This window comes from Anastrepha ludens, chromosome 2, assembly GCF_028408465.1.
Source record: "Anastrepha ludens isolate Willacy chromosome 2, idAnaLude1.1, whole genome shotgun sequence".
Classification (NCBI taxonomy): domain Eukaryota; kingdom Metazoa; phylum Arthropoda; class Insecta; order Diptera; family Tephritidae; genus Anastrepha; species Anastrepha ludens.
Genome location: NC_071498.1, coordinates 26,359,785 through 26,377,765, shown reverse-complemented (window position 1 = coordinate 26,377,765; position 17,981 = coordinate 26,359,785). Strand labels below are relative to the sequence as shown.

Below are 17,981 nucleotides of genomic sequence, written 5' to 3'. Positions count from 1 at the left end.
ACGTTGATGTTGGCCTCGCATTTGCTTTGCTTGGCCTTGTTATTTCGGTGATGGTGGCCCTTGTCAGCGAAAAACTGTCACTCGACATCAAGCCAATGGCAGCTTATACAGCAAATACACTGCTTGATTCCCTTTTCTACATATTTTCTTTCAGTAGATTGCGGTAGTTACCTTGATGATGTTTGATTCTTATTTGCACTTGCAAATTTATACTATATTTGTATGTACGTACATATGTACATATGCATCTACTAATTATGGTTACTTTACTGCGGTGGGCGAATAAGCAATTCTGTGTTGAGCGTTTTGACTTACGTTTATTTGCTGTAAATTATCCAGGCGGGTGAATTCTATTTTCTTTCCCACTTTAATGATTTCCTTTCAAACGCAGCTACTAGGAAAATATTTTCAAATTGTTCCAAATATGCAGTTACAAGAGCAATAAAACTTAAATAAATTAACAGTAAATATGAGAGCAGCGATATTTCGGTTTTGAATTCTTAATCCAGTTTCCGATGTTCAGGGGATCAGAAGATTATTATAGAGCATTCCCATGGCAGCCGGTTCTACGTTACCGGAATGACTCGGGGTTTTTCCCGACCAAGGGCTGCCGCCCCAGTAAACTAGCCCTGTCTAGTGTACCGTTAAAAAAAAAATAAATTTTATAGAGCGATCACAGTTGTTATTAAGTGAGCTGTAAAAAATGTCCACCACAGTTTAAATATTTAGTATGTATGGGTATGTTCACAATAACCCGTAATTTTTCTAGAGTTCTTAAGTGCGTTAGGTCTAGTTGTACAAGTAGTATTGTGAAGATATAAATCCACTATGTATTTAAGCTAAAGATCAGACCTCTTTCCATTTATGATCAAAATACCTAAGTTAGTGACCTTTTTAAATTAAAAAATTTAAAGCGCTGTACCACAAATTGATGCAATATAAATTTTCATTTTGCGACTAAATCTTTTAACTATTAACAGAACCAATTTTTACATGTTGTCTGTTTTGCATGATTCAAAAACTTAAGTGCAGTTGAGAGCTCTGTTAAGTTTAATAAATATCAAACATTTCCTCCGCAGTGATATTAACTCAGTCTGCTCATTTTTGTTTAAATTTATTTACTTTAAAGGAAAGATGGTCGTCTGCAAGTTTTATGTTTTTGGTTTGATTTTTTAACAAATCAATTTTATAAAGTCCGGTTCTAACCGGAACTGGATCTATATACGGCCAAGGCCTGGCGTCACTTCAGCAGCATTCCCCGTGTATGTAAGGGGAATGTTTATGCTGCTACAACAACATCCACGAAAGTTCTTTAGATTTCAATAAACCATTATTTTTGTGACTATTAATCCATTTTAAAAGCGTAAGTGAAACTTATCTTCTAAAGAGCAGAGAGCAAAAGATTTTTTATTTTTAATCCTTGATAAATTATACATGTAAAGGTTTTCCAATAACAGGTGTTATTTAGATTAGATTAGAGATTATAAACGATTTTTTATGGCCGGAATTGGATGGTAGATGGACGACGTTTATTTTCAACAAGGCGGCGCTACGTGCCTCAAAAGCAACGAAACCATTCATCTTTTACGGGAAAAGTTTCCGGTCCATGTTATCTCTCGAAGAGGTGATCACAATTGGCCACCGAGATCTTGTGATTTAACACCTTGTGACTTTTTCTTTGGGGCCACTCGAAAGAGAAGGTCTACGCCCAGGGTCGATTCAAGACCTCAAAGATGAAATTCGTGAGGCTATCGGGACATAGGGCAGCCACTTTGCAATTCGGTTATGGAAAATTTCACGAAAAGGATATTGTCATGTAAGCGTGGTCGTGGTAGTCATTTGCCTGATGTTATTTTCCACTATAAACGGCATACCTTCCTCTTTATAATGAAATAAGAATTTTTCTTTGAATATCAAAATAACACCTCTTTTTAGATGACATTCTCAATTGAAAATTAGCAACCTCTCTAAGAAAAACACCATAATGCATATTATATCGCACCTAATTCGAACATATGGCGGAAAAGCAAAAAAATTAACGAAAGGAAAATTTGAAATCGTTTGCAAGAATTGGTAGAAGAAAGAATGTTTGAAGGCATGCCGAGTTTGTTTACAAAATTTTGTGTTGTCTAAACAAAATTTTCATGAATATAATTTACATACTCACGTTGTTTGTTGTTAAATTTTCAGTTTAATTATTTCTGACTATAAATTGCAAATTGCAAACCGGTGCAAGTCAGATAGCAGACCAGAGGCCAGAAAAAATATTTTAATTTGTTTTCTAAAAGTTCAACCATATTTCGTGATGGATAATTGTTGCTGGCGAAAATTTTTCCAGCTTAGAACCGTCTTGTTGTTGTTTTTGTAGCAGCTTACTAAACCTTGTCTGTGTGATGTAGACACCGGTCGTCTCTGTCTAGCTCATCCAACGGTAGACGCAGAAAGCGTACTTTTTCGACTGGTTGTTTCGTCCAAAGGGAGGAGGGGTGCTAGGTGAGTAGGTTTAATCCCTACCGCAATTGTGCCAAAGTTTCGCGGGTCTCGCGAAGAAGCTTAAGCTCTTCTTCTGCTATTGGTGGTGATTGGATTCACGATGAATGTCGTTTAGTGTCTGTCTGCGTACTGTCCAGTCCAGTAGTCTTAGCCCTTAAAACTGTCTTCAATTGCATCAATTCATCTGTTACACAAATGCGACGCAATCTCGAGAGGAAGAATGACACACCTTAAAATTTAAGTCTATTACTTAGTAGTATTTTTTTTTTAATTATTAAAATGCATTAAGTTAGAAACTTTGATTTCTAAAGGCGACTAACCAGAAACATTGGGCAGTGATTTTACTGGGTAATCTCTCTGGAGTATGGAATTGGAAATAGAAAATGCGTGATAGTATTTTTGAATAGACATTTTTTTATTGGTGAGAGTAGACTCTGTCATTAAATGATTTCACTAAAACGGCTTCAGCGACTGACTTTACGGCAGCCTATTCTGTCAACCCAATTTTTCAGCACAGTTTTGAAAGTGTCGATTTCATGTTTCATCTCCAAAGGTTAGGTTGGACCTGGGTGATCCTGTACGGAGAGTTTAAGAACTTTATATTTTGTCTTTACTACACAGTTCATATAATTTAAGTAGGTTGCTAATTTTTTGATCTGCCACGCATTCTTAGGGTGAAAATGATGCGAATGTAAGCCGTTTTTCGTGTTTTGCTAATTGCAGGGCAGTGTCGGCGTAGGTGGTCCAGACCTCATCTCGCGTTGACTTCGTTCGCGATCCTGCATGAGCTGGTTCCTTCCCATCTTGAGTTCGCTTCTCGAATCATTGTTGCATCTATATCCAGTCGTTCTTTGCCGAGAAGTGGCTGTATACCGGCTGTGCTAGCTGTAGGAAGATTTGCGCCTGCTTTGGCTCGTATATCCGCTTTCTCGTTTCCTTCAGTTCCCTTGGGTCCTCATACCCAGTAGATGTTGGCTTATTTCTCAGTTCCTAGCTCATCCTGTTCTGGCATTGTCGTACGTAGTGGGAGTTTGTCATTATAGCTGCTATTTGCTTTGATGGCTGCTTGGCTGTCAATGCAGAAGTTATTTGAGAGTTCGAAGGAGTTTTCTCGATGACTAGCTCTGGCTAACTCGTTGCTGCGTAGATCTCAGCTTGGAACACACTGCAGTAGTCCGGTAATTTGTATGACTGTTCATAGCCTAATTTCGATTAGAGAACTGCGGCTCGAATATCTTCTTCCATTTTGAAACCGTCTGTGTATGTGTTAAAGTTTTGGACCGTTGAAAGTTGCCATTTTCGCTATCCGTCCATTTCTAATACTTCCTTTGGTTCTCTGTTGAAATTAGTTTGAGGAATAACGTAGTCCGAGTTAGCGTTTAAACCTTTGCATATCCAGCTGTGGTCACAAGGCCTATGAACTAGTTATCCAGTTGTCAATAGTCTAAGTGCAGACTTCTTTGCAGAAACTTTTAATTTTGTAGAAATTTTTTAATTTCATAAAAAATAGTCTAATGGAGACAAATCATAGATTTTAGACTTTCCTTTGGCATCAACCTTTTTTGTTTGTTATTCGGTTTGAAACTTTCTGAAACTTTTGTTTTGTTCTAAAGAAGAGCGTCCCAGTTTTAAATGACTATCCATAAATTAAGTTTCTGATACATCACAGATGTTATTTACCTTGCCTAACCTAAAAAACTACTAACTAAACAAAGGCCGCCGTAGCCGAATGGATTGGTGCGTGATAGAAAAAGTTTTTCTTAATAATGGTCGCCCCTCGGCACACAATGGCAAACCTCCGAGTGTATTTTTGACTTAAAAAATCTTCTGCTAAAAATATTATATCTGCCGTTTGGAGTCGGCTTAAAACTGTAGGCCCGTCCATTTTTGGAACAACATCAACGCACACCACAAATAGGAGAAATAGCTCGTGGAAGTTTATATACTCGTTTATAAACTCCCAAAAAAATAAAAAAAAATCAATGGCTAAATGGACCACCTTGCATAAAGATATACTATTGCCAAATCTACAATTTTATGCACGAATACTGAAGAGTAATATCTAGAAGTTACTACGACTTCAATACCATGAAAGACGATAATTTTTGAAAATTTTAGGCTCAGATATTTTAGTGATTAGAGTGTAATAGGTGTAAGCCTCTGAAAATAGTTTGTGAAACTTTTTAAACATTTCAATGCTTAAAGAAAAAGTCACTCCAGCGGCTATGTCATGAACCCAATAAATTTGCGCTTGAAGCCTATTTGTACAACATTTATGCAAGTTTTTGTATTTTATAATTCTATATTATATTCTATATATCTACATGTGTGTATGTATGTAGTAAAAGCGTTGCGGTTGCATATAATATTTTGTAGAATTGCTCTTACTGCACTGTTCTTAGCGCATCCACTTTTCTTCTTATGATGAGTCTGACTGGCTTGAGTGGCTGACTGGCTGACTGGCTTTTTATTATTATAACATTATATTGCAGCTAATTACATAACAATTTCGAATTTCCCCATAATACAGAGATGTTCATGTGTTCGTATGTATGTATGTATAAATGCATGCTCATATCTAGTTGGCTGATGTTGCTCAGTCACCAGTCGGCATGCAACCAAAACTCACGCTTGAAGCACGCTTGCAGCCACATTGTGGGAAAATTTCATTTAAATCCCATGCTGTTGGCAGTGGTAGCAACAGTTTGGCCTTTTTTTTTTTATTATTATTTTACTTGTGTACATACACACACGTATGTATATATTTTAGTTATCTATGTATCTATGTAATACATTCATCTTATGTCAGCTGGCAGATAACTACACAGACGTAGAGTCTGTCAGCCTGCCTGCTAAACAGCCACTCATTTACTTATCCAGACGCTGCCGCTGCCGCCAACGCCGCCGCTTCTCTACAGAAAACTCGCATAAAATCGCCTTGGTACGAACAGTTGGGCTTGCGCTTTGCAGCTAACGTTCATGTCCAACACAGCTATCCATTACAGTTGGTTATTTTGGTGTTGAAAAATGTTTAATTGCTTTTGCTATGTCGCTGTTTCTCGCTTGAGTTGCTCCTTTGGCTTTGTTGGTGCTCTTTGAGTTTTGTTGGTGTCAGCATTGCATGTCGCTTGGCTTATGTTCTTCAATATTTCGCATTATCACTAGTGGTAGATTAGTGTTGGATATTCACTATTAATAGCACAGAATTAAGTAAGAATGAAATATATAAAATACATAACTTTCATTATTAAATTATTATTTCTTGATTTAGGTTTAAGGCTTTCGCTCGAATTCAATAAATTTTAGAGTGGGTTCGTGGCGGCACTTAGATTGGGTTTAATTTTTGGATTGAGTTCATTTCACGCTTTTAATTTTATCAGGCTTTTATGTACTTTTGATAAAACCACGAAAGTTAGCTTAGAGCACTTTCTTCTTCTGTAAGGCTTTACTCGAAATAGATTATCTGAAAAAAATATCGGGAATTGTTCATTTAAAAAGCGCGCGTTGCACATACTTGAATGTCTAAATTTTTTTGCTGGAATGTTGGTACAACTGTCCTCTATAGTGTCGTAGAGTTTGTACGTGATCTGTCCATTAGCTTGTTTTTGGCATTTAATTATATCAGTCAACCGTAGGTGTGCTCTGCGGTTTTCACTATGGCTAAAAATATCGAACAAAGAATTTGTCTAAAATGTTGTATTTTGAGCGGTACTTCGTGTGCCGAATCGTTGAAAATGTTGCAGAAAGCCTATAGCGAACGTGCTTCATCAAAAATACGGGTCTACGAGTGGTGTAAGGCTTTTGCAGAGGGCCGAAAAGTCGTGGAAGATTTGCCCCGATCTGGTCGCCCATCAACGTCCTCAACGGATGAAAACGTCGACAAAGTCAAGGAAATGGTGGTGGAAAACCATCATTTAAGTTTGAGGGAGGTAGCTCGAGTCCTTAGCGTGTCTCACGAATCAATTCGCAACATTTTACACCATCAATTGAGCATGAGACGCGTGGCTGCTCAACTCGTTCCAAGAGAGTTGAATTTCTTTCAAAAAATTCATCGGAAGAAAGTGGCCGAAGACATGCTTGAGCAAATTAATTCGGATCCAACGTTTATGCAGCTCATCATAACAGGTGGTACGTGGGTATATGAATTTGACATGCAAACCAGTTAAAAGGCGGCTAAATGGCGCCATCCACATAAGCCGAAACCCAAAGAACTACGTCGAAGTCGGTCGTTTTCTTTTATTATTACTGTTTTGTGCACTCGGAATTCCTTCCAAATGGTTCTACAGTAAATAAAGAGTATTATTTGGAAGTTATGTGACGTTCGAGAGAGAAAGTACGAGGAAACGGCCCAATTTGTGAAAAGAAAACTCATGGATCTTGCACCATGATAACGCACCGTCTCACAAGGCTCATATTGTGAACACTTTTTTGATAAAAAAACTCGACAAATATCATCGAACAACCACCGTATTCACCAGATTTATCCCCCTGTGACTTTTCCTTTTCACAAAACTTAAATTACTACTCGCTTTTAGTCGATAGAGTCCATTAAGGAGAATTCGCTGAAGGAGCTGAAAAAGATCTCTTCAAACGCGTTTAAAAGGTGCTTTGATGACTGGTCTAATTGTTTGCATATGTGTATTGCTTCGAATGGAGCCTATTTTGAAAACGAAAAAATAAAGTTTGATGATTAAACAATCGAACGATTCCCGGTACTGTTTTGACAGAATTTATTTATTGGTTAATCATTCATAGTCGCAGTCTAAGCAACCAAGCAAATCTTAATAAAAATTTAATAAAATACCAATTCTTTTATGGATGATCAGAATTTATTGAGTTTAAAGGAAAATCTCTTGAAGTTGCAGGTGGGTCTAAAAAGAACAAACGCGGCACCACCTTGATAAAATACTTTTAGTAGTCCCAGGGTGATATCAGCCGAAAGGGAGGAAAGTTATAGTGTTAGGGGGAGCATGCCCGACATACCGCTGGTGTGACGACACCTTTGATAATGTTTTAGATATTTTCGATTTTAACGTCCTCTGAAAAAAGGACGCTTACCTGTGGTACATCACATTTTTATTCGTCGTTTACTTTGACAAGAAAATCCCTGCTCTGAAAATATGATTTGAAGAACGCTTAGTAACTACTCGGGCGGCTCGTTTTACGCTTATATAATAGGCCTTCATGTCAGACCTTATCAAAAGCTTGCGTGATATTTAGAAAAACTGCAACATAATACTCCTTCTGATCGCGTGCTTCTCTAGCGAAATTAAATGCACAATTCACCTGCTCAATAGAGGTGCGATGTCTGCGAAATTCAATCATTATAAAATGAACAGGAAATTTGAAATCTATGAGTTTAATTATTATTAGAGTCGAAGAGAACTAAAGCGGTCGACTTTTTGTTATTGAGACTTGATTTTATGTGGTTACAAATTCTCTGGATTTGGTGTGTTGTACCGTGAAATTTCCTAAATCCAAACTGTTCAGCAGGCACCACATTATTTTCATTAATAAATTCCTCTAATTTTTCTTTTAGTATATTACTTGCTCGAATATTTTATCGAGACTACTTTAAAGACTTATTGGTCGATAGTTTCCTATTTCATTTGGGGGTTTTCCAGGCTTTAATATTGGAGATATGTGTGAAGTTATTGAAGTTTAAGACATGAATTGATAATAAATGTAAAAAAATAACTGCTCTTGTTAAATCCATTTGGAACGGGAAACAAATTTAGCATGAAAAATATTGCGAAAATATTGTGAAAAGATGAACTGACTTAATTATGGAGCACAACTGTACATACTTATATATCCATATGCCAATATGTATATTTCGTTTTGAATTTTCGGTTCTTTACTTTCTTTACTATTAATAAATTCATATACATATTTATTTTGTCTCATTTCCATTTTCATGATTGTCTAAATCCTACAAATTTCGCATCCCCCATTCACAGCCACTTGTGACTTTTTGCCTCGCCGCCTTTCCACACACTTCCAAATGTTAATTATGCAGTTTATTCATGTTTAGCAGCTTTACAGCTTTTTTTATTGCTCATCCGTCAGCTTTTCTATTCAACTAAATATATTTTTTGGCGCGTTTTTGTTTTGCTACTTTCCATGCAATACTCAATTACATACAGCCATATTTGTGCATATCTAAGCAAGCGTACGCAGTATATACAGCTGTACATATATACCGTATTATTTATGATACATAGCCAACCATTTACTAAAGTTGCATTACTCAATTGCAGGCGAACTTGAGAAGTCAATTGCGGAATGCATCGTCGACAATGAACTGGAGACAGAGACCGAAGTGGTGCGCCGTTTGAAGCAAATTTTGGACAATGAAATCCAAGAGATCTCATCACTCAAACGCAATGTGTCACGTACAGTCCAGGAATATCAGTCACTAAAGCGCAGCTATGAGGTATTTACTTATCTATTTACATATTTACATATCTACAAACACACACACACACACACACACACATACATACACTCAATCACACATATGAGCACTCTACGAGTGCGCAACCAAGCGAATTGCGAGTGCAAGTGCGCGTCGGAGAAGCCGACTTGGTTGTCAACAGCCAAAAGGGCATTGAATGCACTCCCTTGCTTTTAAGTTTCTTTAAAGTGTTTATGCGCTGCCAAATAGCAAATTGAATGAGAATGCCTAAGTGGTTAAATAAATGAAAGAATACATGAGTCAATGAAAGAATGAATGAAAGTAGGAAAGCTGCTAAATTGATTTTTTTTTTATTCGTAGGTAAATGTTTTTACAACAACTGAGGCGTTTATATTTTGCTGTCCGCACACAACCCAATTGATTAAAGTAGGAATACGACAATATGGCTTGTAAATGATATGCCACAATGTTATTTAAAGTATTGTACATTTGCTGCTGGCATTGTTGTCTTAATAAATAAGGCTTGAAGTGCACACACGCACATACTTACACACGTATCTATTTGTAAATGTGGATGTGCCAAGTGTAAAACTATCGGATGTGCGGTTACTAATTTAGCGAGTACACAGTATAGGGTGTTTAACTGCACCAACACTCGATACAATTACGCCAAAGTCCTTATTAATTACGAAAATATCAGGTTCTTTTATTGAGTATTTGAATTTATTTGCCTTTCAGCTATTTGCACATTTCGCTTAAAAGCCTTATCTCATCTGATCAAATTCTTTGTTTTCGTAAATAAAATAATAATTTAGAGGCGCAATCTGGTTGGTGAACTTTATTATCATGCCATCTATAGACGAATTTCGATTTAAATTTTCGGAGATATTGTAAATAATACCGATCTCAGTGCTTTCTTAGATTGATTCATGATTCAATTGTTATTATTTGCTTACTGAGCAAACCTTTTATTATTGGATCATGGATTTTATTTATAAATTAAATTCAAAGTTGGCAGAAATAGCTGATTCACTTCCCTCGAAACTCTTTGTTTTCTGTTTTGAAAATAAATAATAATCTGAACCTGGAAGGGTAGTTACCAGGTTGTTCAATAAGTTTTGCGGTTCGATAAGAAAAACACAATTCTATGGTTTGAAATACACTTTTTATTATTCAGTATAGTCTCTCTGAACATCAATACACTTGTTCTAACGTGATTTCAATTTATGAATTCCGTGCTTGAAGTGAGAATCAGGAAGGGCTGCAAAATACGCTTCCACAGCTGTTATGACCTCACCATTTGATGAAAAACGCATGCATTTTTTTTAGGTCTGGAAACAGATAAAAGTCGTTAAGGGCCAAATCTGGTAAATGCGGTGAATGCTCCAACAATTCGAACTTTAATTCATGGATTTTAGCCATTGCCAAAATGCTCTTGTCACACAGTGCATTGTACAGATGAAAAAAATTTGTCTTTTGCAAACTGGGTATTTTTTCACGATTTTTTTCTTTTAGCTGGTATAAAAGGTAATATTCAGAATTTATTGTTTTACCAGTTTGCAGCGATTTCTGCATAGAAGGAGCCGAAGAACTAGGTTCACACCACTCTTTAGCCTCCTGTTTTGATTTAGGATCATTGTGATAGACCGAAGTCTCATCCACAGCGATGAATCGACGCTTAAAATCCTCTTTATCCTTTCGAAAAAACTCTAAATGTTGCTGAGAAAGTTGCATTCGAATGTGTTTTTGTTCCATTGTAAGCGAATGCGGCACCCATTGTGCACACAGCTTTCTGAAACTCAATACCTACTGCAGTCAAAATATCGCTTACACTGCCCAATGAGATGCCTATGACTCTACTAAAACTCTTTCAGTCAGTCGATGATTTTCCGGTAAGATATCCTGTATTTTTTCTACGATTTCTGGTATTGTTGCTGTTTTTGGACGTCCTTAACGTGGATCGTTTTCAAGGCTTGGACGACCACGTTTAAATCCAGTAAGCCATCTTTCTACAGTACTAATTGATGGTGAAAAGTCCGTATACACTTTCAACATTCGTTCATAAATTTCCTTTGCTTTAAACCTTCCAAAAATAAAAATTCAATCACTTGACGATACTTGATTTATTCCTTTGTAGCACGTCGATACGAATGGCTTGCAAACATAGAATGAATTAACAGATTGAAATGAAACTCAAATTCATTCATATAAAGAGTGTATCAAGATAAAAACATTAGACTATTAGCAACACCTTCTCTCATTGTAGTATTGTTTTTGAAAGAAGTAAAAACTTCAAAATAATTTCTTCTAGGCCCATATGCTACATACGTAGATTTTTATTCACATAGACGTTGACTTAAATTTTTCTACTTCCAAGGGATCGAAATAGCTTTGGATAAATAAAGGTTGTAAAATTTAAGACGCTCGGGGTTCACTTGAGAACCTCGTGTCTGCTCCTGAAAAGATGGGCTTCGTGACAATTCAGATAATGTTGGGCTAGTGCGCAAAAGTCCAAAGTCGCGAGATCCTTCTGACCACGGGTAGATCGGGGGCGCTCAAGTGAACTTCTGGGTATCCTTACCGGACATTGTCCGCTAGCTGTTCATGCGGTGAAACTTGGGATAGCCTCAAGTACGTGCAGAAGCTGTTTGGAGGACGAGGTGGAATCATCTCAGCTTCTTCACAGCAGCAGCTTCTTCTTGCCATCGTCGGGCAAAGATTTAGACATCTGGGCTCTCACTTTTTGCTACACCTGCGGGTTTAAATATCATACATCTGGTGAAGTTCAGCAGTAGCTTGAAGCGGCTGATTATGAACGTTAATTACCTACCGTCGGCGTCATCGAAAGAGCATGGTCATCATCCTCTAATCCAAAGGAGCCTTCTTCCCTCTCTTCTCCTTTCCCTTATATGGCATTACAACGGACGAATTTAGAATATTTGTCCAATTGGGCCCTTACAGCCATCTAACCTAACCCATACATTTTTCAATAATACTATGAGGAAGATAAAAATTTTTAGTAGGCGACCAAAAAATGTGTGCTGTTTGTGGACTCAATAGAGAACCCAACAAACTTATTTAATTGTCAATGAGCTGAAGGTTAGCCCGACAAAAATCGTCTAAATCGAAGAATCCCACCTATATTAATTTTAACGTTGATACAAACTAATTTTAACGGTGGCACAAAATTAATCATCCAATTTTGTTTTTGAATAACGTTTTTACTAAATAAAAAAAATATTTTGTATGATGGAATTCTTTATTTTGACCTTTGCGCGCTCCTTTGTTTGTCTGTTTGTATACATTAGTAACAATTATAAATCTTCCGATAGGGTGATTAATTTTGCGCCACCTTGTATAAAGCGAAAAAACGCTCCAAAGTTTATATTTTACTTAAATTATGCTAATACCGTTATTTTTCCAACATATTCAGTGATAATTGAATAAAGAAAAATGCGTATTACTGCTACTTTATTTGATTAAATTGTTTCATTAATTTTCTTGAGTAATCAGTAATCGCAACATAATTTTATCTCGCATAACAGAAGATACGCTATCTTGGTTGACATACCGGTGCGTGACGATTCTTCAAATTCTTACATTGAAGTGATACACCTTAGGCACTCAAACTCGAAATTGGTACTGAAAATTAATTTATCTACACACTTCTAAACACTTTTGTATTTATTTAAGTCTATGATTACAAGAACATTACAGACTAGATACATCTGGTCAGATTATATGCATATAATCAAACGTATATTTATTTCAAGTCTTGGATTTCACTACTACATAGCTAACATTTTATTAGGAGACTTTTGCTAGTTGATCGCTCTTTGCCGTACTACGGAAAGATTTTCTTTTTTTCCGATTGGATTAGACATCTTTGTTCAGCAATTACATACTTAGCTGGTAGTTTTTTAAGTAATTTTAGAAGTGTTTTTTGAGATTTATTGCACGCTACTTATCATAATTTGATAAGAACGTTAAAGGTAAGCGATATTTTTTAACTTCGGATTTTTTAAATAGAAAATGCCAAACTCTTTTGTTATAAAACCTGATTGGCTATAGTAGAATATTTGTATTTTTGTTTGGGTATTATTTGATAAGGAAGTAGCATAATCGTAAGCGCATTTTATCTCGTATATTTTATAGTTAGTTTTGTTTTTGTTTTAACAGTAGTTATTGAACCAGCTGACGTATTTGAATTCATGGCCAATATTTGTTGTTTTCCTTACATTTTTTATCGTCGTTTTTAAATAAAGAGGTGCCATTTCGCCCGTATTAAAAAATTCTTACTTTGCGGAAAGCAGTGGGTCTTGCATGAAATCCGCTAATAATGGAAAATATTTTTCACTCAACTGATTTGAGTTCTGTTACCACATTTGTGATGAATGTGTAAATATTCCACCAAAATTGTGGCGCCATTGCTTGTCATTTGTAAAAGTTACGCTGGCTTGAGTAAATCTACATCATCAGCACGCGTTTTCGATTTTTTACAGCTTTAAAAATGAATTTGAATTTTCAACAACGAGTTTGTATTAATTTTTGCGTTAAAATGGATTCAATGGTGCGGAAACCTTCGAAATCTTGGGAAACTGTTTTGGTAATGAAACTCTAAAGAAAACAGCCGCTTACGAGTGGCATGAACGTTTTAGAAGAGTTCGTGAGTCCATCGAGGATGACGAACATAGTGGCAGGCCGTTGACATCGAAATCTGAAGAAAACATCAATAAAGTGAACGAAAGGTTGATCAATAACCGCAAATTAACCATCAGAGAGCTGGCAGAGCACTTGGACAGTGACCATGGATTCTTTCAGGACATTGTAGTTAATGATTTGGGTTTCAATGGGCGTGAATTTCATGCAAACAAGGGACTGCTTTGATAACGCCGAAGACATGATTTCCAATGCTGAATCCAACCCAACATTAATCAAACGCATCATTAGTGTAAACGAGACGTGGGTTTATGAGGACACGCAATCCAGACATCACGCGAGTGAGTGGAGAGCTCCGAATAAACCAAAACCAAAAAAAATCAGTACATTTTCAGTCAAAAAAGAAAGCGATGCTGATGGTTTTTATGGATTAATCGATTACAGCAGTACTGTACACCTTAAATTTTTGCCAGAAGGTGAGACCGTTAATAAGGACTATTATTTGGGGGTTATGAGACGTTTACGTGAAACAATTTGCCAAAAAAGAAATGATTTGTAGGAAATTAGCTCGTCGATTTTGCACCATGCACTGACGCACTGAGCCATCCTTGTCCATGCATTTTTTACCAAAAACTCGTCAAGGCATGTATCACGAATTATGTTTAAATCGACTCCAACAACACTGGTAACACTACGGACCCTTGTGGTCTATGTGAGAACTATTTCAGATCAGCCAGATATGCCTAACCTAACCTAACCAAAAACGAAACGAACACTATCCAGCAGGCATCAAATTCACCTGATGCGGCTTCTGCGATGTTTTCGTTTGACCATAATGAAAAACGCGTTTTAACAGCTGAAAGGAAGTAATGGAAAGAACTAAGACGGCTCTGGAGGCCGAAAAGAGAGTTCCAGAAATGTTTAAAAATATTTTGAGAGCTGCATAAGTGCTGGTATAAATGCTTTGCAGTTGATAGCGAGTACTTTGAAGGCGATAATATCGCTTTTGAGGAAACAACTTTTATTTTGAATTTTCTCAATGCATATATGTATGTAGGTATGTACATATTCCGGGAAATTTTTGATCAATGTGGTATATTGTACTATTCGTTAGATGTGTCTATTCCTTCTTGTCCCTCGGAAAGTATATGTTAAAATATATTCACATAGAAGTCTGAAGCCCTATGTTCCATTCGGGATAAAAGGAATTGGTGATGATGATGCCCGCCCCTCGGCAGGTAATGGCAAAACTACCAAGTGTATTTCTGCCACGAAAAAGCGCCTCATAAAAAATCGTTTGTCGTTCGGCGGCAGCATACAACTGTAGGCCCCTCCATTTGTGGAGCAACATCAAGATGCACACCACAAATAGGGGGAGAAGCTCGGCCAAAAACCTAACAGAAGTATACGCGCCAAATATTTATTTATTTTTATGGGCGTGGCTTATTAATATCAATAATATTGATGTCTTATCGGGAGTTTTGTTAAGTCCTTATCGGCATGACATACATAAAGTGGGCGTGGCAGCGCTGTTTTTCTCATATTTTACCTTGTCGTTTTTTTTCTTTGGGCTCGTTATTTGTACCAGATTTAAATCATTTTGCATTATTTATGACAGAAATATCACGTTTTTTGCTGTTTTGGAAATTAACGTTAATGGGAAGTGGGCGCGGTAATTAAGAGATTTCGCCCATTTTCAATATCAACCTACCTACGATAAAGAGCAAAAAGTGTACCAAGTAATGAAATTTAGTTCGGGTTATTGTACGCGCGCACTAAGGGATGGACAGACATGGCTAAATCGACTGCTCTCTATTACTTACTACCACTTTGTGAGCCAAATTATAATACCCTCTTGCACAAGTGCATTCAATATTGCCCGATTTTAAATGTAAGCCACTGTATATGTAAATTATTTCACGTAAATATTTCCTTTTTCCGCTGGTGGTGCCTTGAATAATTTCTAAACTATGCTAATGGTGCGTATAATCGTTTACGGCCACGCCCATTTGCATGTTTAACAACCACTCTTTGCTTTTTCATTTTTCGATTTTTGTCAGGTTGGATGGTTAGTCAACGCTGTTAATCAGTTGGAGTTGGCCAACAATCAGCAATGCCAATTGAAGCAACAAAAAAAAAAATTACGACAGTAATGCGAAGATAATGCTAAGCTCGACAACAACAACAAACAACACGTTATAACATTAGTAATCAAACAAATAAACCAAGGTTGAATGTCAGTGCGCCAGCTAAACATAATTAAATTGCCTTGTCTTTACTTTTATTTAATTTTTGTTAATTTTTTTCCGCACTATTTTCTTTTCGATATTCATCATTTAAATTTATTTAACAATTGTATAATTCGCTTTTGATTTTTTTGTTTTTGTTTGAGTTCATTTTTATGTTATTGTTATTATTATTTTATTTTTTATTACTATAAGTTGCCTTTCGCATGCGGCTATTGTGATTACACGAAACCACAGCTCTTCAGCCGCATGAAATCAACTTGAGTCGGCGAGTAGTCTGCTACACACACACATACATACATGCATGTGGTGGACATTCAAATCGTGCAGCTGAGCAGAGTCAGTGTGTTTTGCGGTTGGGCGTGCGGGTGATTACGTAATGAACTTTTTTTTTAATTCGCTACAAATATTAAGTTTATCACTCTTTTTTTTGTTGCCTGAGCTTCGGTTTTGGCTTTGGCTTTGGCATTTGCTTTACCTCTTTTTTGTTATTATTATTGTTGTTCTTTTTGTTTGAACCTTCAAATATTGTTGAATTGTTGTTTGTGTTTTCATTACTGTTAGTTGTGTGCGCGTTGTCTGCTAAAGTAGGTAGGCACATAACTGTTTTTTGTTACACAAAATGTGACAGTTTAATTTTGACATTGTCACCTTCCGCCGTTTAACGATCGCTGCCTTTCTATGGACACCTTTAATATTTCCTCATATTTTATATTCATTCAGTCATTTGCCAATTCAAAACTAATTTCCAACTGTGAGCCCTTCTTTTTTGTTTTTGTAACAGTATATGAACATACATATATACATACATATGTGTGTGTATGCAGATTTTGCTATTGCCCACACATTGGCGCATAATAAAAGTCCTGTGTGAGAGTACAGAAAGAAACTAATTTTTTAGTTTAATTTTAACTTTTAAGTTTATAAAATATAAACAAAACTAATTCGCTTATCGAACTTCGTCGGTCGAAAGTGAGAGACGAAAAATTCATCTATTAGTGGAAAATGTGAAAAAATCGTGCCTTACGTGCACGTCATTAAAATAGGTATCCGCCACGTCCAAACGAAAAATGCAAGTTTTTTAAATTAATAATAACGTTTATTCAAATGTGGTTTTTATTTCATAGATTAATACTCGTAAAATAGATTAATCCCCTAAAACTCTAGGGTTACAAAAATAGGCCTTGCACAATAGATCAACTCTGGTCGCAGTGCGTAATGGCCTTCTAAAAATAGATAATAATAATAATACTCGCATAACAAATATAAATAATAATTCAAGGAACTTTTAAAACTTAAACTAGTAACAATAGGAACAAAAAGGAAGTATTCATGTGGTCATCAAAATTATTAAATATTAAAAACGCGGTTTGAATTATCGAAGTTTAATCAATTACCACTGTGTTCGCCGTGGTGATTCATCCAGAATCCAATTAGCGCTTCCGCACCATTTTATTGCCACATCCTCGTTACCAACTTGGTTAACGATTATTTACAGCAAGACTATATCCAGTCTGTGAGGTTTAAGAACCTTATTAGGTTGTTGACATCTAAGCCCGGCAGTTGTTCGAGACTCTCGAACAGCGGTTTGCCCAGAGTTAACATTCTGTCCTTCCATAGGGCAGGACATTCGCAGAGGAAATGGAAAATTGTTTCCTTTTTCTCCTGTTGTTTACAACTATGACAGTATGTGACCAGAAGCCAGTTATGATTGCCTCCAGGCGTCCCCTCGTTTCAGGTTTATCAGTGTCCACGATTGCTTGATGTTGTAAGTGGGCCATAACGCTCTGCAAATTTTGCACTTTGTCTGATCTCTCCATCTACAATCCGCGATTCGGAGGTATTTTAGGGAAATTGTATTCTTGACTGCACCTAATGGTGCGAATACCGGTATTGCAAGAACGTTATTCATGGCAGATCCCCCTCTTGCCAGTTCACCTGCTTTTTCGTTACATTCAATGTTTCGAAGTCTCGGGACCCAGATTAAGGTTACTTTATGGTTTGTTTCACCAACTTAGAGGTTGTAGCCGAATCCAGTTGTATTCAGTTGTAGCAGCTTGGCTATCGGAAAGAATAGCGATATTTTCTTTAAAAGAGAAATCTGCGATTAGTAGCCTACAAGCTTCCGCTTGGAAGACACCGCAAGTATTGGGAAGACGCACAGA

General features: G+C 36.6%; 1 protein-coding gene across 1 annotated transcript in view; it reads left to right on the top strand.

Moving 5' to 3' along the window:
• The window catches only part of LOC128866119 (rho GTPase-activating protein 92B), a 31,169-nt gene that overhangs the window by 1,302 nt on the left and 11,886 nt on the right, over positions 1 to 17,981 (top strand). Inside the window, exon 3 of the mRNA XM_054106624.1 lies at positions 8,754 to 8,929. Coding sequence (XP_053962599.1) covers positions 8,754 to 8,929 — 176 coding nt within the window. The remainder of the gene's footprint in view (positions 1 to 8,753; positions 8,930 to 17,981) is intronic.